Source organism: Stomoxys calcitrans, chromosome 1 (genome assembly GCF_963082655.1).
Source record: "Stomoxys calcitrans chromosome 1, idStoCalc2.1, whole genome shotgun sequence".
Lineage (NCBI taxonomy): Eukaryota > Metazoa > Arthropoda > Insecta > Diptera > Muscidae > Stomoxys > Stomoxys calcitrans.
Window position 1 is genome coordinate 253,075,793 of NC_081552.1, and position 22,716 is coordinate 253,098,508.

A 22,716-nucleotide genomic window follows, 5' to 3' on the forward strand; every position below is an offset into this window, starting at 1 on the left:
GTAAAATTTTTTTCGCGAAATGCACTATCTGTCAACGAGTTTTGGTTGTGTGTGTGTGTATTATAGTTAAGGACCATAACACACACAAACAACGAAAAATGGCGCGAACTAGTAACATACACAAAATCAACATAAAACAAATACTAATCGCTGATTTTAACAAATAGTGCACTCAACTGCCACTACCTGTAAATGAATATATCTTGCTCAGTATCATGATATAATTAACAGGTAGTGTACCGCCCACATCTGAATACAATTTTTTCTCTCGAAGAGCACTATCTGTCAACGAGTTTTGGTTGTGTGTGTGTATTATAGTTAAGAACCAGAACACACCCAAAGAACGAAAAATGGTGCGAACTAGCAACATACACAAAATCAGAGTTGTACTAATCACTGATTTTGGCAAATAGTGCACTCAATATTTTGTTGTAGAGCAACTGCCACTACCAGTAAATGAATATATCTTGGAAGTCAGTTCCACTTTTACAAAACGTGTTGGCATTTTCTTCGTCACCATTTTGTTATAGTGCATTTTGACAGTTGTTCGCGTGAAATCTTAGGCTTTAGGTTGTTTTTCTAAAAGTTTTTTTGAAATTTGTTTTTCGAAAAATTTCGTTTGGCTGTTATCGCCATTTATTGGAAAAAAATAATTTTTTTGATGTTTACATATGACACACATTTATAGATATTCTTGTCAGAAAGTGAAATCCTATTCCATTATTTAAATGTTAATCCTCTTATTCACAAAACTTAATATAGCTTTAGAGTAGGTTTTTTTTGACAGATTTCATTTATAGAACTGTCCAATAAAACTACTTTAAAGCTGCCCTATGTTTTGTGAATACCAGATTTAAAATAATACCATAAGACATTAGCAGATGTATCCTTGAACCCCCCGTTTACACTGCTCATTAAATCCGTATTATCGCCCACATCAGCTGATTTTATAAAGGAAAAACAGATGATTGAGTCATTACAACAGGTTTTATGGGGTTTAAGTATTTACACTTGCTGTGTTTTATTTAGCACCATGCTGTGAAAGTCATATGTTCTGAATAGAATTTCAATCGAATGTGGTACCAGATAGTTATCGATATTATTCGATAACAGGGTATAATAACAGATTTATCGTGATTTGCAGTATATAGCATTAAAATAAAACACATTAAATCCGGATTGATGGCTCAAGTCAGCTGATTTGTATGCTTTAATGGTAGTGTAAACGTGTTTTCAAACTTGATTACTAAACAATCAACAAATGAGGCTCTTAACATAACTGGATGACCTATCGATATCAAGTGCTAACTATTGTATAGTCACTTTCTGCTGTATATGGTAAAACAAAAACAAAAGTGAGCTGTTTTAACACTTTCAGTTAATCTGAGGCAGTTGGAACTAGTCTTAGGCTTATAAGGATTTTTGTTAGCTTTCTTGTTTTATTTTCTCAACATTTAGGACATTGTATAGTAGCTATTGAGCTGTTGCAGTTTTTGTTTTTGCAGTGAGGGGAGGGGGAAAGTAGGATGTGGTTTCTCAAATTCATATGCCTTGCTTTTGTTTCATTTTTGTAATTCGTGGTTTTGGTATACTTGGTTGTCGGTTTTCATGATTTCATTTTATTATTCTCTCATTTCTTTGTTTCATATATGTTTTTTGTTTTTAATTATATAATTGTTGTTGTTGTATCTTTTGCAAGATCTTTTAACGGTTTTCATTCGGTTTGGTTGGTTTGTTTATGCTATTTTCATACTTTGTTCATGAAAATTAATTTTTGGAACCGTCTTTGCGGGACGTTGACGGGGCATCGCCTAAGTTTATCATGTCTCGTGGTTTCCACACCGGGGACCCTATAATAAAAATGAAAGAAAAGAAATATGTGGAAATCATATGAAAAATGTTTTGGTTTTTGAAAGAATTTAGTTAATTGAAATTGAAAAATCCAACTACAAATTAAACAAGTTAATATACCAACTCAATATAAAACACAACATAAAAGGAATATAATAAGAGAAAACAAAAAGAAATATTTTTATTTGCCAATTTTGTTTATATATTTTTTTGTTTTTGTTTTTCTTTGATCTATATCAATGGAATTGCTGTTGTTTTGGTTTGAAAAGCTTAGAGAGAAAAGGAAGAAACAAAATAAACCACAGTCAAATCTAAAATACCATTATCATTGACTTATGCCATTTTGCGTGTGTGTGTGCGTGGAATTTTAACTATTTGTGACTTGATTTTCTTCTCTTCGTTACTGCAAGAGTTTTCGAGTCGAATGCACTGCGCGAGAGCAGGCAGTCAAGACAAAAACTCTTGCCGGTATAACTTAAAAATATGTTTGCATGGATGTATGAATGATCAACTAACATTCTACTATGGGCTATAGGTATATATATATATATATATATATAAATATATATGTATGAATGCATGGTGGTGGGTGATTGATATGTCGAGGAAAAAACAAAAGGCATGCAGCACAAAGAGGGTAAGAAAGATAAGAGCTGGCGTTAGAGGGCAATACGTGATGACGAGTGACAAAATTTTAAGACACAACATATTTGAATTGCTCACGATATTTCGTTTTTCCTTTATTGCAACTTTCGGTTGCAAAGAAACAAAGCAAAATACGAAAAAATGTTCGAACGAATGCTCGAATCAAAACAGAATAACCCGAAAATGTTGCAGCCCTCAATGTGAATCCAATTGGAATGCAATAAAAATGTTGTGTCTTTAACGCGAGTTATTTTACGGTACGGGGAAGACAAAGCAGAAACTCTCTCTTGATTATCTTACGCTCTTTGATGCAGCATTGTTGTTATGTGAGTGATGCGAAAATCTTAATGATAATATAGATAGAAGGAGAGAGAGCGAAATAGTGATAGTCATATGGAATTGTGAGAGTAACTCAAATCAAGTTTGTTTCTCTACTAAATGATGCAAATGTAAGTGAGTAAAATGTTGACATCGCTTGCCGCCGCCCCGTTATTAGAAAACATTCAAAGATGCCCGTTCATTTTACTTTGTTATTGTTTTTAATGAAACCGTTATGTTTTTCTTCATTTAAACAGAATTTTCTTTGCTTATTCATTACTTAATCATCTAATCATACTTAAAGTTGCGTCAACATTTCCTTTTGTGGCTTTAATGAGTTAATGCATGTCATCTTATGGCAGAAAGAGAGAAAGAGGGGGAGAGAGAGTGTGTGAGTTTTAAGCAAAAAAAGAGAGATGCAATAATCGATCAGCTATTGATAAGGGATTTGTTGTTTGAAATCGATAATAGATGTGTTTTATTTCAGTCCTAACTTCTGGATAGAATTTCAGTGCAACGTTGTATCATGCGACACAATTAAAGGTGGTCTCACTTGTACAACAACCACAAGATGGCGGTGCAATCCACCATCTTGCCATCAAGCTAATCAACGTTTTGCCAACACACATAAAGAAATTTGTGTGCGTGTGTGTATACGTGTGCGTAAATGAGCAGAGAATATGCGAAAAAGAAGATAACAACAAAGAGAATCCAAACAAAAATCCATGACATAATTACCAGGTAGTGTAGCGTAAACAGCTTAGTACAATTTTTTCTCGCGGAGTACACTATCTGTCAACGATTTTTGTTTGTGTGTTTCTGTTATACTTAAGAACCATAACACACACAAACAGCAAAAAACCCTGCAAACATTTTCTATCGTGCGAGTCACTAAACCTGCGCTCAAGGAAGTTGAAAAGAATCTCAGGCGATATCATTTGTTTACTCAAATTAGTGTCTCGGTACGTGTAACTTGGCGATATATACCCATGAGTGACTAAATAGGGACTAAAAAAAGTTTAAAATTCAATTTTCAACGCCATTAATAAAAATAATTTATTTTGCCTAATGTTTTTGTACCTGTTAGAGTGAGGCTTATATTTTGATTTCTCTTTCTAATATATTTCCTTTTTTAAATCGAGATTAATAGTGGAAGATTTTATTTGCAATAATTTTCCCTGACTGGGTTTTTAGCAGCCTTATGATTGTGAGGTGTATGCCATCCCTCTGTGCTATGGGCCTTTCTTCATTACCAGGATTCACTGAATAAGGTTAAGCCAAGCGATCAGCCGATATACTTTTTTTTTTTAATATTTGGCAGTACTTGGCATTGAGGATGTCAACTTGTTCTCTTTTTACATTCATTCTTTGTTTACGTTTTCTCCTATATGATGACATTTTCAATCGTCAGATTTGACATCCTTAATGATGTTTATGGGGCCTATCCACTTTGTGTTTTTGCATGTGACCTAACCTTCTATTAGTGAATCCTGCTTCATTACAGAAGGCTAAGTTAGCATACATTGTCTTGTGCGGGGTTTTTTGTAACAAAATTTGTAACAATAACAATTGATTATGAGAAACTAATTAGCGAAACATGAATGATAGATTTCCGATAGTAATGTAGTTTGTTGTTTTAAATCATGAAATCTCTACAAACTATCATACAAAAGGGCGTATCTCCATCTCTGGAAGGGAGTGAGATAGTCACTTCCAAATGTTTGGTGCGAACTAGTAACAAACACAAAATCAGAGTTGCACTAATCACTGATTTTGACAGATAGTGCACTCAATATTTTGTTGTTGGGCAACTGCCATTACCTGTAAATGAATATATCTTGCAAAAATCTGTCATCTTTATACCGTCAAACCTGATCGGATGTTAACAGCTTTTCGCGTGAGACCACCTTTTTAAATCCGCTTTGTATGTGACAAGATATAAATGCTGTGTTTTATTTTAGTCCTATTCAGTGCAAATCAGATGCTCTCGATAAAACATCAGTGCAAAGTTGCACTGGTAAGTTGCCGATAACATGCAATAACAGATAATAAGCAACTATAAATCGTGATTTGCTCCAAGATAAATTCATTTACAGGTAGAGTACCGCAAACAGATGAGTGCAATTTTTTTTCTCGGAGTACACTACCTGCCAACGAATTTTCATAACGTTCTGTTGTGTGTGTGGATCAAAGTGAAAAGCCTGCCTTAACACACACAAACAACGAAAAATGGCGCAAACTTTCCAGGTAGTGGCAGTTGCCCAACAACAAAATATTGAGTGCACTATTTGTCAAAATCAGCGATTAGTGCAACTCTGATTTGCGTATGTAACTAGTTCGCTCCATTTTTCGTTGTTTGTGTGTGCTATGGTTCTTAACTATAATACACACACACATCCAAAACTCGTTGATAGATAGTGCACTTCGCGAGAAAAAATTGTACTCAGCTGTTTACGGTACACTACCGATTGGACGATTGGAAGACATAACAGAAACAAAGGTCAAACAAAGCTACACATCAAAGCAACAACTATGAAACAGAGTGGCTTAGACCCAATTCGTGCGAATTTAATTACATTTGCAATTAATTCAAGCGAAATTTGTAGCGGCGCAGCGACATGCTAATATGTTGCTCAAAGAACTCAGAACCACTTCTGCGAAATGTGTTCGCATTTCCTCCGTCACCATTTTTTTATAATGCGTTTTGATTGTTGTTCGGGCGAAAAATCCAAAATCAGTACTAGGCTTTAGGCAAAATTGACTATAAAACTTTGGTATACACGCTGGTTTTGAAAGATTATTAGTGGAACTCAAAGTTAATTTGTAATCCACAAATGTTTAAAAATTTCAGAGCACGGCCTTTGCCACGGTAAATTAAATTAAATTAAATTAAGTTTGACGGTAATTAGATGTCACTTCTGAGTTTGCATTCAGAGCAAACCACTCGATTTTTTGCACGTTCGTGTTTCTATTTCTCTCATTTTACTTACACACGAGGGCAAGTTTATTCGGTTGTATTGAGAACAATGTCAGTTTTGAAATGAAATCTTCATGACGAGCTGGCGTATGAGACCATATGATTTGTGGTTGTTGTACAAACGAGAACACCTTTAAGCCTAGTATTGACTTCGACTTTTCACACGAACAACTGTCAAAACGCACTTTAAAAAAATGGTGAGGAACATAATGTGAACAAATTCGGTACAAGTGGTACTGTGTTTTATGAGCAAAATCATAGCGACATGTCGCTGCATCAGAATAAAGTTCGCACAATGTTAATTGCAAATATAAATTAATGCTCACGGAAAGCGCCGAATACACTCTGTTTCAACACTGTTGTCTTTGTTGTGTGTTGTTGTTTGTGTTCTGACAAAGAAAAAAGTCCGTCGGATTTCACAATAATTTAATAGGCATTTTCGCTGTGAATGTAGTCAGTACTAGGCTTTAGTAATGAGAGAATGTCCTTCTGAATGAAATTAGCAAGTTTTTTGCTTTAAAATCGATTATCTAAAAAAAAGTAGTCGGCGAAAAATATCGCGAAAAGTGGATATAGTACCAGCCTTAAGGCTGGTACAATGCCTTTGGGCTGGTACAATGTCGCTATGAATAATGCTCACTTAGCACTGTACACATTATCAATATAAAACTGGTCCAAATCATTAAAAGAAATCACTCTTCGACTCTTTCTCTCTCTCTCTCTCTCTCTTGCTGTTAACATTAACAAAACAGTGTAATAATTTAAGAAAACAAATAAAATTTTTCTTTAATATCTTTGTTAACAGTTTTTCCATAGGAAATATTGTACATATGTATAAATAAATAAAGCATTAAAGATAAAATCTACCTAAATATAAAAAAAAAACACAAAATTAATACATAAAACCAATTAATTAGCTTAGAAAGAGTGATGTGTTAGACGACATGATGACCGATAGATGGAGAGAAGAAATATCAATTCGAATTTTGCACAGATGTGTAGGAGAGGGGAGAGAGATATTATCAACTAATAGCAGCTGTGATGAATTGTCGTGGTTTCGCAGGGGTTGGTGGGGGTAGCTGTTAAATAGTGATTGTGATGGTGGTTTGCAATTTTGGTAGTGGTGGTGCAGGTGGTGGAGGTGAGGGGATGTGATACACTTAAAAGGAGTCTGAGAATATCAAATTGATTGCGTTTGCATTTCAGAGAGTTCAGTTAGATAGATTGACAGATTGTTAGATAGTAAGTAAATCGTGATGATAGCTAGAGACAGAGTTACGATTGTAGCGGTTTAGTTTTTCATTAGGAAACGATTTGAGATTTACGTTTTGCGCTTGCGTACAGGGTGTGTTAACCATAAGACATAATATTTTTGTTTCGTAAGTTTAGTTTTGTTGCTTTGCTTGCTTTTTAGTTGCAGGATGTGTAAAAAAAACGATTTTTTTGGTTTTTGCTTTATAGATATCTATAGAGTTTTGCATTAGGAATAACAAGTTGATGAGGCGTCCATTGACAAAAAACAACGAAACGAAACAAATCAACACAAATCAATTCCAATAGTTTTAAGTGTGTGCATATTGTCACAAACAAAATTCTCTCTCAAGCGATGCCAACCAACACTACAGTATTTTACGTTATTTTAGTTTTTTTTTTTATTAAGATTTTGTTTTTTGTTTATTATTTTTTAAACTATATATATATATATGTGTGTATACATATATATATGTATATAAAAAATTATTTAATTAATTAATCAATAAATGTGTACGTATGTATGTTGTATATAAGTTAATGTATGTATATATATTAAATATATATAATATATTTATATATATATATGAAAAAGAGGAGTAAACTTCAAATCTTACAAATTCAATTCAATTAAAAAAATTATTATATATATACTCTATTCATTGCTTTTGTATTATCTCTGTTCATTTTTTTCAAAAATGTTGTAAGGAATTTTTTTTTTTGGGGGTGGGGGAAAGTTCTAGGTAGTGGGAAGGGAATGACTTTTGGTTGGGGTGAGTTGGGATCGAGAAAGTTTGCTTTTTTTCTCTCAATTTAATTACTAAATATAGGTTTAAATGTAAAATTTCAATTCTCATAGAAACGCCTAAGGAAAGAAATTCATTTCCAAAATCACAAGAGTTTATCACAAACACAGGGATTTTTTCATCTTGCTTTTAATTTTTGGTTGTTTTGGTTTTCCAACTCAAGTTTGTTGTTGTAATTTTGTATTCAACATTATTTTTTTTTTAGTATTATTAAGACAACTATTTGCAATAATTATGTTTTTTTTTTTCAGTGTAAAACTTGTAACTACAAACAAAATTTCGTTCTTCATTCATTCCTTCATTGACTAAACAAAACTCAAACTTAAAACATATGATTTAGTAACAAAAAGTAAACACAACTCAGGAATACAAGCACCAATAATGCCTTGGGTAAATTTTCTCAATTTCTCCTTTTTGTCAGGCCTGCGAAATTCATTTTAGCTAGTATTAAGGCTACCCTGGTTACCTTCTGATATGTACGAAACACCCAGCCTGATAGATAGATAAACAGCACGAGATAGTGGGGGGGAGAGTGAGAGCCATTTGTTGCACTCACTCACTTTGCTAGGTGTCGTAGTCATCGTTCGAAAAGATTGATTAGTCGATTAGGTGTCGCCTTGGAACACATACACTAACATTGACATGCATGTTTGGTTCGCATAATTGTTTTGTTTAATTTATGTCTATGTCTAAAATGTCCTTGTTTAACTGTTTTCCAGTCTCTTATCAACTATTTGTAGGGGTGTTAGTGTGTGTACTTTAAGTTTTCTATGTATGTTGTTTTGTTTGCTTTGGCAGAGGGGGAGTGGTGATAGTATATTTGTTATTAGTTTACGTTGTTTGCGTTACATTACGTACGTTACGTTGTAGTTTGATTAACATTTGATTTTTGTTTTGTTTTGTTTTTTTTCTTTTGATTAGTTTATTTTTGGATATTGTTTATTGTTGTTGTTGTTATTGGTTGATCACCATTTGATTACGAATTAATTTTGATTGTATTGCTTGCAAAAGCCTTCTTCATCGTCATATTCGTCTTCAAAACACTATGGATAGTTAATATTATTAGTACAAATTTGTTGGTTTAGCTTGGAAATGGGATTGGTTTTGGTATTTTTGTAGGCGAGGGGAGGGGATCAATAAAATTCTTATCGTTTATCCTTAGTAATTTATTTTTTTTCTGTCAGCCAACACGTAGGGGAAGTCCCCTATGAATGCAATGCATTGCCTCGGCGAGAGGAAATTAGGAATTGGACGCGCCGGGAAGACTCCCTCACGGTAGGCAAGGTTGAAAAGGTTGCGTAATGGACGAGCGAGCGTAGGAGAACACTTTCGTCAGACAAGTGTTGATATGCCATCCGGGCCGGGGATTTATTTACGTCTAGATTCTCAAGAACCCTTTTAATTCCACGCGTAGGATCTTTGTCTCCTGATGGAGGTGGTCTACATGAGAACTGAGGAGACAGCCCGTCGCAGTTCAGAGGGCGACATTCTGACAGATCTGAATATTATGCCACTGCGTGTCACAAAGTTGACGAGACCACACTGGCGCTGCATAATTGACCACAGATCGGCCAATTGCTTTGTACGTGGTCAACAAAGTTTCTTTGTCTGCACCCCAAGTACTGCCAGCAAGTGACTTGAGGACCTTGTTTCTACTTTTCACTTTATTGCAAATTGCTGTGGCATGTGGGGAGCATGTGTAAGAGCTGTCAAATGTGACGCCAAGTATTTTGGGACACTTGATGGTCGGAATCATTTCTCCATCGACCATCACAGTTTGCTCACGTGTATTTGTAGTGAAGTTTTGGTGGGAGATATCTTCAGATTTCTTGCAGCGAAATATGAGGCAAGTTTGTTGAGGTAGACGATCTTGCAGATGTCAACAATGGGTGGGGGCATGATCGTACAATCATCCGCATATGATACGATTTCTATGCCGTCTGCAGGGTGCGGAATGGAGGATAGGTAGAGGTTAAACAGTGTCAGAGATATCGCCCCATCTGGGGGAACTCCATATTTCACTCTACTCTAAATTCCACAAATGACTGGCGACCACACAGATAATTCGCGACCCATCGTCTCAGGCCTGGCTGGAGGGACGTGTTGGCGATGTCCTCAAATAGTTCGGCATGGCTGACCGTGTCGAATGCCCCCGATAGGTTCAGTGCCGCGAGGACCGTCCTATCACATGGCCTGGGCTGATTGAAGCCACGGCAAATGTGTGCGGTGATGACATGCAAAGCTGTTGTTGCGCTATGCAGTTTTCGAAATCCATGTTGATGCTCGGCGAATGGAAATTCTCCTACGAGGCTCGGGAGGAGTAATGCCTCAAGCGTCTTTGCCGCTGGTGAGAGTAGGGAGATCGGTCTGTACGACTCTCCCAAACTCGGGTCCTTTCCAGGCTTCAGTAGCGGGATCACTCGGGTCATTTTCCAGACATCGGGAGCTATAAGAGTGTCAAGGACAGGTTGAGGACCGTAGTATGATACTCAATTCCAGGTAATATTTAAGTAACCTGGCTAAATTGCATTACGTTTGCAATCCATATACATTAATGGATAAAGTTTCTGTGAAGCTTACTGTATACTAAAAACTTGTTTGATACATGTGCGTTTATATGAAACCCATGGTGGATGGATAACATTTTTGAGAGTTCTCTCTTTATCCGGATTATACCTTAAGAAGTCGAATAACATTTTCTTATTCGAGAATGTTAATAAAGAACTATGTTAGGCGGATAACGCCTAATGTTTTTAGAAATCTGAGTTATCCGAAAAACGTTTCCGGATAATGTTTATAAGAAACCCACGTTAGCCGGATAAGGTTTCTATGAATTTTCCTGTAACCGGATAATGTTTTAAAGATCTCTATGTTTTCCAAATAATTTTTTTAGAATTTCGAGTTATCCAAATAACGTTACTTAGGTTTTTACGTTTGCCGGATAATGCTTAAAAGAAACGTATGGTAGACGCATAACATCTTCAAGATGTCTTAGTAACTCGGGTAAAATTTTAAGAAACCTGGGTAAATTGAATAACGTTTTCATTAAGGGATACCTCTCTACTATACTATAGCCGGATAACATTTCTAATGCTTCTGCGTTACCCGGATAATGTTAGTAAAGAACCTATGCTAGCTGGATAAAGTTTCTAAAATCTCTTAGCAACCCGGAGAAAACTTGCTAAACTGAATAACGTTTCTAAGCCTATATGGCCTAATGGATAAAGTTTCCATGAAACTTACTGTAGACTGCAACCTTTTTTAATGGCATCTACGATCACCGGATATTGTTTATAGAAACATATATTAGCTGGATAACGTTTTTGAGACTTCCTTGTTACCCAGACAAAGTTTAAAGAAACTTGGATAACCCATCAACGTTAACGGATAATTTTACTCTGAAATATACTGTAAATAGGATAACCATTAAAATGTCTTTACGTTACCTGGATAATGTTTTAAGAAGTCGACTAGCAATTCTAAGATTTTTATGTTATCGGATAATGTTTGTAAGTAACCTATGCTAGCTGGATAACGTTTCTTAAACCTCTTAGCAACCCAGGGAATATTTTAAGAAACCTGGCTAAACTGCCTTTGGTTTCTAATCCATATACGTTAATGGATAAAATTTCTATGAAACTTAGTGTAGACTGAAACCTTTTTTTATAGCCTCTGCGTTCACCGGATGTTTATAGACACCTATATTAGCTGGATAACGTTTTTGAGACTTCATTGTTACCCAGACAAATTTTAAAGAAACGTGGATAACATATCTACGTTAACGGATAATGTTACTCTGAAATTTACTGTAGACTGACACCTTTTATATGGCCTCTGCGTTCGCCGGATAATGTTTATAGACATCTATGTTAGATGGATAACGTTTTTGAGACTTCATTGTTGCCCAGACAATGTTTAAAGAAACTTGGATAACCCATCTACGTTAACGGATAATGTTACTCTGAAATTTACTGTAGACTAACACCTTTTATATGGCCTCTGCGTTCACCGGATAATGTTTATAGACACCTATGTTAGCTGGATAACGTTCTTGTGACTTCATTGTTACTCAGACAAAGTTGAAAGAAACTTGGATAACCCCTCTACGTTAACGGATAATGTTACTCTGAAATTTACTGTAAATAGATAACCTTTAAAATGTCTCTACGTTACCCGGATAATGTTTTAAGAAGTCGGCTAACATTTCTTAGATTTTTATTTTACCGGATAATGTTGGTAAATAACCTATGTTAACTGGATAACGTTTCTTAAATCTCTTAGCAACCCAGGGAATTTTTTAAGGACATTTCTAAGATTTTTATGTTACCGGATAATGTTGGTAAGTAACCTATATTATCTGGATGACATTTCTTAAATCTCTTAACAACCCGGGGAATATTTTAAGAAACCTGGCTAAACTGCATTACGTTTCTAATCCATATACATTAATGGATAAAATTTCTATGAAACTTAGTGTAGACTGAAACCTTTTTAAAAGCCTCTGCGTTCATCGGATAATGTTTGTAGACACCTATGTTAGCTGGATAACGTTTTTGAGACTTCATTGTTACCCAGACAAAGTTCAAAGAAACTTGGATAACCCATCTATGTTAACGGATAATGTTACTCTGAAATTTACTGTAAACAGATAACCTTTAAAATGTCTTTACATTACCCGGATAATGTTTAAAGAAGTCGAATAACATTTCTAAGATTTTTATGTTGCCGGATAATGATTGTAAGTAACCTATGTTAGCTGGATAACGTTTCTTAAATCTCTTAGCAACCCAGGGAATATTTTAAGAAACCTGGCTAAACTGCCTTTGGTTTCTAATCCATATACGTTAATGGATAAAATTTCTATGAAACTTAGTGTAGACTGAAACCTTTTTAAAAGCCTCCGCTTTCATCGGATAATGTTTATAGATACCTATGTGAGCTGGATAACGTTTTTGATACTTCATTGTTACCCAGACAAAGTTAAAAGAAACTTGAATAACCCATCTACGTTAACGGATAATGTTACTCTGAAATATACTGTAAATAGGATAACATTTAAAATGTCTCTACGTTACCCGGATAATGTTTTAAGAAGTCGAATAACATTTCTTAGATTTTTATGTTATCGGATAATGTTGGTAAGTAACCTGCATTACGTTTCTAATCCATATACGTTAATGGATAAAGTTTCCATGAAACTTAGTATAGACTGAAACCTTTTTAAAAGCCTCTGCGTTCACCGGATAATGTTTATAGAAACCTATGTTAGCTGGATAACGGTTTGAGACTTTATTGTTACCCAGACAAAGTTCAAAGAAACTCGGATATCTACGTTAACGGATAATGTTACTCTGAAATTTACTGTAAATGGGATAACCTTTAAAATGTCTCTACGTTACCCGGATAATGTTTTAAGAAGTCGACTAACATTTCTAAGATTTGTATGTTACCGGATAATGTTGGTAAGTAATCTATGTTAGCTGGATAACGTTTGTTAAATCTCTTAGCAACCCGGGAATATTTTAAGAACATTTCTATGATTTTTGTGTTACCGGATAATGTTGGTAAATAATCTATGTTAGCTGGATAACGTTTCTTAGCAACCCAGGGAATATTTTAAGAAACCTGGCTAAACTGGCTTTCGTTTCTAATCCATATACGTTAATGGATAAAATTTCTATGAAACCTTTTTAAAAGCCTCTGCGTTCATCGGATAATGTTGATAGAAACCTATGCTAGCTGGATAACGGTTTTGAGACTTCATTGTTACCCAGACAAAGTTCAAAGAAACTCGGATAACCTATTTACGTTAATGGATAATGTTACTCTGAAATATACTGTAAATAGGATAACATTTAAAATGTCTCTACGTTACCCGGATAATGTTTTAAGAAGTCGAATAACATTTCTAAGATTTGTATGTTACCGGATAATGTTGGTAAGTAACCTGCATTACGTTTCTAATCCATATACGTTAATGGATAAAGTTTCCATGAAACTTACTGTAGACTGAAACCTTTTTTTATGGCCTTTGCGTTCACCGGATAATGTTTATAGAAACCTATGTTAGCTGGATAACGTTTTTGAGACTTCATTGTTACCCAGACAATGTTTAAGGAATCTTGGATAACCCATCTACGTTAACGGATAATGTTACTCTGAAATTTACTGTAAATAGATAACCTTTAAAATATCTCTACGTTACCCGGTTAATGTTTTAAGAAGTCGACTAACATTTCTTAGATTTTTATTTTACCGGATAATGTTGGTAAATAACCTATGTTAGCTGGATAACGTTTGTTAAATCTCTTAGCAACCCGGGGAATATTTTAAGAAAATTTTTAAGACTTTTATGTTGCCGGATAATGTTTGTAAGTAACCTATGTTAGCTGGATAACGTTTCTTAAATCTCTTAGCAACCCAGGGAATATTTTGAGAAACCTGGCTAAACTGCCTTTCGTTTCTAATCCATATACGTTAATGGATACAATTTCTATGAAACTTAGTGTAGACTGAAACCTTTTTAAAAGCCTCTGCGTTCACCGGATAATGTTTATAGAAACCTATTTTAGCTGGATAACGGTTTTGAGACTTCCTTGTTACCCAGACAAAGTTCAAAGAAACTTGGATAACCCATTTACGCTAATGGATAATGTTACTCTGAAATTTACTGTAAATAGGATAACCTTTAAAATGTCTCTACGTTACCCGGATAATGTTTATAAGAAACCCATGTTAGCCGGATAAGGTTTCTATGAAATTTCCTGTAGCCGGATAATGTTTTGAAGATCTCTATGTTGCCCGTATAATGTTTTTGTTTTTACGTTTGCCGGATAATGCTTAAAATAAACTTATGGTAGCCGCATAACATTTTTTATGGCTCTTAGTAAGTCGGATAAACTTTTAAGAAACCTGGATAAATTGAATAACGTTTCCGGATACGTCTGTATGAAAACTACTATAGCCGGATAACATTTTTAATGCCTCTACATTATCCGGATAATGTTTGAAGAAGTCGAATAACATTGCGAAGATTTTTATATCACCCAGTTTGCAGTTTACAAGAAACCTGTGTTAGACGGATAATGTTTTGAAACTTCTTTGCTACTCAGATCATGTTTTAAGAAGCTGGATTTCTACAGAACCTATGTTACCAACGGATAACCTCTTTAAGACGCCAAAGCTTTCCGGATAATGTTCCTCAATTCTATGTCAAGTGTATACAGTCTTGGAGAAACCAATTTGCCCTAAGTTACACGATAAGTTCTTTTTGTTTGGAGGAGGGAGGGGAAGCCGTTTACTCTGTACCCATGGGAGCACACTATGTTTGGGGTGAAATTCTTGCAGTTATGATGCGTTGTTTTTGTAAATTTACCTTTAAAATTTTAATTATTTTGTTATTTTGTTACTTCTATGATGAATGTTAACTTCCTTTAAGAGTTGTCGTATGTTTTATGCTTGTGGTAGTGTGGAGTGTTTACTTGGGGACAGAGTTAGTGTGGGGATGGTGGGAGGGGCAGGGAAAGTCAATAGATTTTCTTCTTGTTCCTCATCATCATCTTGTTGTATATTTCGTTTTCTGAGGTTATGGTTCACTGATGTTTGTTGTTGTATAATTCTTTACGTTATTAGCATTGGCTGAGGTATTAGATTTCTCGTAATTTCTTCTATATTGGATACCCTGTATTAGGAACCTTGCAAGTGCCTTCTGGTTTTTCATGTGTGTGTGTGTGTGTGTAGGAGTGTATTTGGAAGAATGGGGAATCATGATGACTCCATCGTCATCATCATCCTCATCAGTATAGATTTAGGGAAATTAGTTACAGTTTCCAAGGACTTCGAAGTCAAGGAGAGGCATTTGGACTTGGTAGTTTATGATTATCCGTCACTTGCAATTTAAACATGAATTTCATAAAAATCATGGCAATCGACACATCCACCACCCATATCGCCGCCAACGCCAGCACCAACACCACCCCCAGCAACACTACTACCCAGAGCGGCACCCAGGCCAACTCCGGCCGAGGCCATTGAGCGTGGCTGTTGCACTATCGTTGCCTGGGAGTTGAACAAGGCACCATCACATATCTCACCATGGCCCGATATGCCACTAATGCCGCTGGGTCCCTGTATGAGAACAGCTCCTCGGGGTACTTTCTTGCGCGTACGACTCTGTCGCACGCGCCCCCTATGCTAGGAGGGCCGCTTCTGATACAAACAGTCCATGCAAGTGGTGTGTTCGGGGGCGGAAGAGCTCAATTGGTAGGGACGGTCGTGGGGACATTGAGGTTCGTAGCAAAGACCATATTGTTGCTGCAACGTGGCTGTGGGTTGGGCACCACCATAGTGATAGTACTGGGCTGGCGAGGCTTCATGGCGATAGCTGGCCGCCGAAAAGGTATTCTCCGCCGACTGGGAGCGCATGGGCACATTCATCATGATCATGGGATCGGAGGCGGCTGCGGCTGCGGCAGCATTGTTGATGGTATAAATGCGTTCTGGGGAGACACCATAGCGATAGGAGCTGCTGGTGGTGCTGTCGCGCGACATGGAACGTTCCAGCGATTTGCTAGCTCGTCGATGCTGCACCTCGGGTCGCTGCTCGCTGTCACGCCTTATGGACACATAGTGATCGCTGCAGGTGCGATTGTCGTAGATGGGATAGTACTGATAGTAAGCCTCTGCGGTCTTAGACTTCTGCACATGGTCGATATTGGCATGGGCGGACACGCTGCGTTTGCGTGAACCACCAACGCCACCGCCCCCACCCCCATAGCTGCGATCGGGTGAGCGAGACTCAAAACTACCTCGTGGTGACTTCAGCGAAGAGCGAGGCATATCCAGATTGGGCTCTGAACTGCGGCTGTCAAAACTATTTCGTGGCGAATGATGTTGGCACATGGTGCAGGTGGCCGAGCGATCCGGAGACAAATACTCGATGCTATTGTGTGGTGAAATGTGCGGTGAGAGCGACTCAATGCTGCAGTCATGGGAGGGGGTCAATTTTTTGAGGCAACTACGATCGGGACTTTTGGCCTTGGAGGGGCTGGAGGGCCGCTTCAGTATGCCACCCGAGGGACTGACCGAACGCTTTAGAATGCCACCGCTGCCATCCGAGGAACGCCTGGGACTGGGTGTGCGTCGTCCTGTGGACAGGCGATCCTGCGAGGAATCGCGGCTGGAGCTAACACTCAAACGTTTACCCTGATCACTGAGACTGGTGCGAGGAGATTTGATCTTGATAATGCGCACAGGCGAGCTACCCTGAGATTTGGAGCGGTCAGGTGAAATGTAAATATTCTGGCGAGGTGATTTCAGCTTGGTCTTGGGGGCTGACGAGCCGCCACCACTGCCGCTACCACTGCTGGTGGTGCCGCCATTGCTACCACTGGAGCTGGCCTTTTGGCTGCTCTTGGAAATCTTATCCGAGGACTTGGATTTGAAAACCTTATCCACCTTCTTGTCAATGACCACATGATGAGAGGCGGACGAGGTGGAGGGCACACCCTCCGATTCATCTTCGGACTTCTCCGAAGTGGTGTAGGTGGTGGTACCTGTACTATCCGATTCAGTAGCTGGGGGCCGGGGTGGAGACTCTATGTCGGCCGTAACCGTTTGTTGGGTGTTCTCCACCACCGTTTGGGGTTCGGGCGAGAGACTTGAGTCATTTTGCTGCTGATCTCCCGCCTCGATTTGCAAATCGGTGGACTCCAACGAGGCCTCCTTCAAGTTGGCCATATACGCTTCTATGTCACAGGTCATGGTCTCGTTCAGTCTGTCCTGTTGCAATTCACTCAAATGCTTGTCCATATACTGGGCACTGCTGTCGTCCATAACGTTTTCCGCCCCAACTCTAACCATGGAGGAGGGCGATTTTCTGGAAGACGATGTTTCCTTACTCGAGAAGTGCACAACCGATACCTGCTGCGTGGCAGCACTAATCCTATCTATTTCACTCTTAAATATCTCAATAACTTCCACATCGCGATTGGGCGATTGGCGAGGAGAAAATTTACCCGGCATTGATGAGGAGGAGCAGGAGGAGGAGGAGGCGGCATGCAAGACATTGCCATTGGCATTATCATCAGCGGTGTTATGTTGTCTACGATTGGAACTGCCACAACTGGGGGTTGTAAAGAGACTACCACTACTACCTAGACTTAAATTAAGGGCGGCCGCAGTTGTGGCTGCTTGAGAATCAGTATCTAGGGCTAACATCTCATCATTGTTATCATTATCATCATTAACATCATCATTATCATCAACAACAAATTCTTGAGCATTATTATCATTGTCATTAACATTGTCATTATTATCGTCATCATCATCATCATCATCATCATCATGATCGTCTTCCACTGTGACTGTAGCATAGGCTACACTTGCCTTATCATCGCTAGCTAACTTAAAGTCTTCTGAAATAGAGCTACGCTTACCTAAGTCTTTCATAAGAACTGGTTGATACGTTGATGGCGGATGTGATGATTGAATTAAGCGTGCCTGGCTGCCGGTACTACCCACAGAAAGTGTAGATGTGGTGCTGCAAAAGTGAAAGAGGGGAAAAATTTATCAGTAAAGGAAGTTGCAAAGGTTCAAAGTTTGACTGGGTCCATGACCACAACAATCGATGCGATCGTCCGTCCGTCCGTCCATCCATCCGTCCGTCCATCCGTCCGTCCGTCCGTCCATCCGTCCATCCATCCGTCCGTCCATCCGTCCATCCGTCCATCCATCCATCCATCCATCCGTCCGTCCATCCATCCGTCCATCCGTCCGTCCATCCGTCCGTCCATCTGTCCGTCCATCCATCCGTCCATCCGTCCGTCCATCCGTCCGTCCATCCGTCCGTCCATCCGTCCGTTCATCCGTCCGTCCGTCCATCCGTCCGTCCGTCCATCCGTCCGTCCATCCGTCCGTCCATCCGTCCGTCCATCCGTCCGTCCGTCCGTCCGTCCGTCCGTCCGTCCGTCCATCCGTCCGTCCATCCGTCCGTCCATCCGTCCGTCCATCCGTCCGTCCATCCGTCCGTCCATCCGTCCGTCCATCCGTCCGTCCATCCGTCCGTCCATCCGTCCGTCCATCCGTCCGTCCATCCGTCCGTCCATCCGTCCGTCCATCCGTCCGTCCATCCGTCCGTCCATCCGTCCGTCCATCCGTCCGTCCATCCGTCCGTCCATCCGTCCGTCCATCCGTCCGTCCATCCGTCCGTCCATCCGTCCGTCCATCCGTCCGTCCATCCGTCCGTCCATCCGTCCGTCCATCCGTCCGTCCGTCCATCCGTCCGTCCATCCGTCCGTCCATCCGTCCGTCCATCCGTCCATCCGTCCGTCCGTCCGTCCATCCGTCCGTCCGTCCATCCGTCCGTCCGTCCATCCGTCCGTCCGTCCGTCCGTTCGTCCGTCCATCCGTCCGTCCATCCGTCCGTCCGTCCGTCCATCTGTCCGTCCATCCGTCCGTCCATCCGTCCGTCCATCCGTCCGTCCATCCGTCCGTCCATCCGTCCGTCCATCCGTCCGTCCATCCGTCCGTCCATCCGTCCGTCCATCCGTCCATCCGTCCGTCCGTCCGTCCGTCCATCCGTCCGTCCATCCGTCCATCCGTCCGTCCATCCGTCCATCCGTCCGTCCGTCCATCCGTCCGTCCGTCCATCCGTCCATCCGTCCGTCCATCCGTCCGCCCATCCGTCCGTCCGTCCGTCCATCCGTCCGTCCATCCGTCCGTCCATCCGTCCGTCCATCCGTCCATCCGTCCATCCGTCCGTCCATCCGTCCGTCCATCCGTCCGTCCATCCGTCCGTCCATCCGTCCGTCCATCCGTCCGTCCATCCGTCCGTCCATCCGTCCGTCCATCCGTCCGTCCGTCCATCCGTCCGTCCATCCGTCCGTCCATCCGTCCGTCCATCCGTCCGTCCATCCGTCCGTCCATCCGTCCGTCCATCCGTCCGTCCATCCGTCCGTCCATCCGTCCGTCCATCCGTCCGTCCATCCGTCCGTCCATCCGTCCGTCCATCCGTCTGTCCATCCGTCCGTCCATCCGTCCGTCCATCCGTCCGTCCATCCGTCCGTCCATCCATCCGTCCATCCATCCGTCCGTCCATCCGTCCGTCCATCCGTCCGTCCATCCGTCCGTCCATCCGTCCGTCCATCCGTCCGTCCATCCGTCCATCCGTCCGTCCATCCGTCCGTCCATCCGTCCGTCCATCCGTCCGTCCATCCGTCCGTCCATCCGTCCGTCCGTCCGGTGGCCTCATAGAAAGGCCACCCAGAGCCCATTACCAACTCAGTTGTCAGGGAAGGTATCTGCGCAAACGGACGGACTTGAATTATTCAGACTTTCCTGAATCGCAGTTTCCAACTTCCTTTGGTTGTGTTTATACTCTTCATAAATATGACATCCTACCTTAATGTCAAGTGATTGGGTGTCCTACCCAGGGAAGCCTTCGTTTTTATGGTACCCTGCTGGAATTCCTCTTCACCTTCGGACTTGGTACCGGGATCCATGCGCTCAATATCACTTTGTGATTGTTGATGGTGCTGGTGTTGCTGCTGCTGTTGTTGTTGGTAGTGATGATGTATTTGTTGTTGTTGTTGGTGATGATGCTGCTGCTGTTGGGTTTGTGAGGATTCCATGGCAGCTCCCATAATGTCTGCAATATGTTTGGAGTATTTTTTTTTTGTGATTACAAAAGTTTTGACACAGAGTCATTCAGGTGATTTATGGAACTAAAGTTACCTGAGGCATCGCCCACGGTTTTACTACGACTACGGAAAGTGGAGGTGTGTAATGTGTGCATATGATGATGCTCTTGGAATGGTACATCTTCTGCCTCTTGACTACCTGAGATGTTATCATAATCTATGTTGCCAGCCGAATGTCTTTGGGAGCCGGATTTCTTCTTGGGCTTACCCAAAGTCTGTGAGCCCTGCATTATTGTTATCTACAGTAGACATACACGCACACACAGACACACACACACACACATACGCACACATACAATATATGGGCATTGGAGAAAGGAAAGTTGGCAAGAAGAGAAAAACAAAAGGAATAGCACATATTTTTGTTATTACCACAAACCAAGTAGGAACAAGCATGGGACATTTGCTTTAATTAATGATCTGCAATGGTCTTCACCGCCCTACCTGTTGTTTGGGTCGCTCCAATGTTTGTGAACTGCCTGAGCAGCCACCCTGCGATGACATACCCGACACTGAACCAGAGCTGCCACCGAAATTCTTCATAGGAATCGACATGTTACGCACACTCTCACGTATTATCTGTCGAATGGTCTTCAGGAATGCATTGCGGAAATCCGCTGTACTATTCGACAGCACATAGACCTTCTCGGAACGTCTTTGCAATTGCGAACGCAGATGTATCAATTCCCATAGGAAATGTGAATCCATATCTTTGGCCGAAGATGCACGCACTTGGACTTCGGTAACTGGTATAAGCACCTGATAACGTATGATTTCCACCTCATTGGGGGTACTTTTACTGGAGACACCCTGTATGCAGAGAAACAAAATGGGGGAAAAAATGGAGGTTTAAATGGGCTTCAGAGTGGCCCTAGAGCCTGGTACTCATACTCACCATTAGTTTCTTTTTCTGTCGTAGACGTTCTTTACACAGGAACACAACCGCTGATTTGAAAACGAAGCACATGGCATGTAATTCCAAACCTTTTTTGATTTTGCCCAGAAAATCGGATATATTCAACCATTCTACGCCGCCATAGTACAAAAGATCACCTAGAAGGATAAAAGAAAAACTTCAATATCATAGGGGAAAAGATGAAAGGATGAAAAAAAAAATAATGCAGCGATTTGGATGACAGATGTCGCTAGATGTCACAGTGACATACTTACTAAAAAAAGAAAAATACTGAAACTTAAGAAAATTTTCCTTTAATTGAAGAATTTTTGTAATTAAACTTAAGAAAACTTTTCGAACACAATCTTTCACTTCAGAGTTTGCTACATGACTGAATCTTATTATATGTCACCATTGACAAATGGGACCTTTATTTAATGTTAAGGAAATATTGTACTTCTATTTAAGAAAAAATTCTTAATAGCAAGTAAAAAATCGTACACCAAAGAAAATTTTTACTTAAACGGAAGCAAACTTTTTCAGTGTAACGCACAGCACTGAACTGTTAACAAGGAATGTGCGGACGCGCTACAACGCCCCAACGGATGTATTTGAGAGTATAGTCCATATTATCGCCTTTGAGGAAGTGAGAGGTCCAACATTACGTTGAGGGAAAAAGATAAGGCGGTCAATGAATAAGTTGAGCTATAGTTAGGTAGGCCAAAGTGTAGGACATCCAGCGAAACGCTCAAATAGAAAACGCATGCCTGTGTCAAGGGAAGGTCTGTGGAGACTGCTCTGCACAAACTTGTGCATCAAATAGAAGAATCCTTCGAACCCAAGCCGCATACATTGGTGGCATGTATTGACATCGAGGGCGCTTTTAACAATGTGCGAACCGACTCCTTTGAACAGTACCGGTCCTTAGAGACTGGATAAACCATATGATAAGGTGGATAAACTGTGAGTCTCATGACATAAATATAAGGGAGAAAGTGGCACAAAGCACGCCACCGGGGGGCATTTAATCGTCACTCACCATTAATGATCTGTTACGGCTGCTGATTGCTAATGGCACTCGACTGGGCTAGACCCAGTGGTTTCAATGTTAATCCCGAGAAGATTGAAATCTGCCTATTCACGAGGAAGACGTTCAACCAATAGAACGATTTCGATATCTGACAAGGTCAAATATTTAGGAGTGATCTGGGACAGGAAACTGAGTTGGAAGTGTCACATTGAGGAGCGTACCGAGCAGGCTCAACCAATAGGCCA

The 22,716-nt window shown here is 40.1% G+C and overlaps 1 protein-coding gene across 5 annotated transcripts in view; it reads right to left on the reverse strand.

Moving 5' to 3' along the window:
* Positions 1-1,173: 1,173 nt before the first annotated feature.
* LOC106089523 (protein still life, isoforms C/SIF type 2) overlaps positions 1,174-22,716 on the reverse strand; it is a 257,942-nt gene continuing 236,399 nt past the window's right edge. For 4 of the 5 annotated variants that reach the window (XM_059364211.1, XM_059364208.1, XM_059364213.1 and 1 more), the window contains 6 exons: positions 21,442-21,599; positions 20,991-21,356; positions 20,581-20,785; positions 20,248-20,494; positions 18,285-18,388; positions 1,174-1,850 (listed from right to left, as the gene is read on the reverse strand). In XM_059364211.1, coding sequence (XP_059220194.1) covers positions 1,768-1,850; positions 18,285-18,388; positions 20,248-20,494; positions 20,581-20,785; positions 20,991-21,356; positions 21,442-21,599 — 1,163 coding nt within the window. In that variant the 3' untranslated portion in view covers positions 1,174-1,767. Of the gene's footprint in view, positions 1,851-15,091; positions 18,060-18,230; positions 18,249-18,278; positions 18,389-20,247; positions 20,495-20,580; positions 20,786-20,990; positions 21,357-21,441; positions 21,600-22,716 lie in introns of those variants that run through there. The other variant, XM_059364223.1, reaches the window with a different exon arrangement.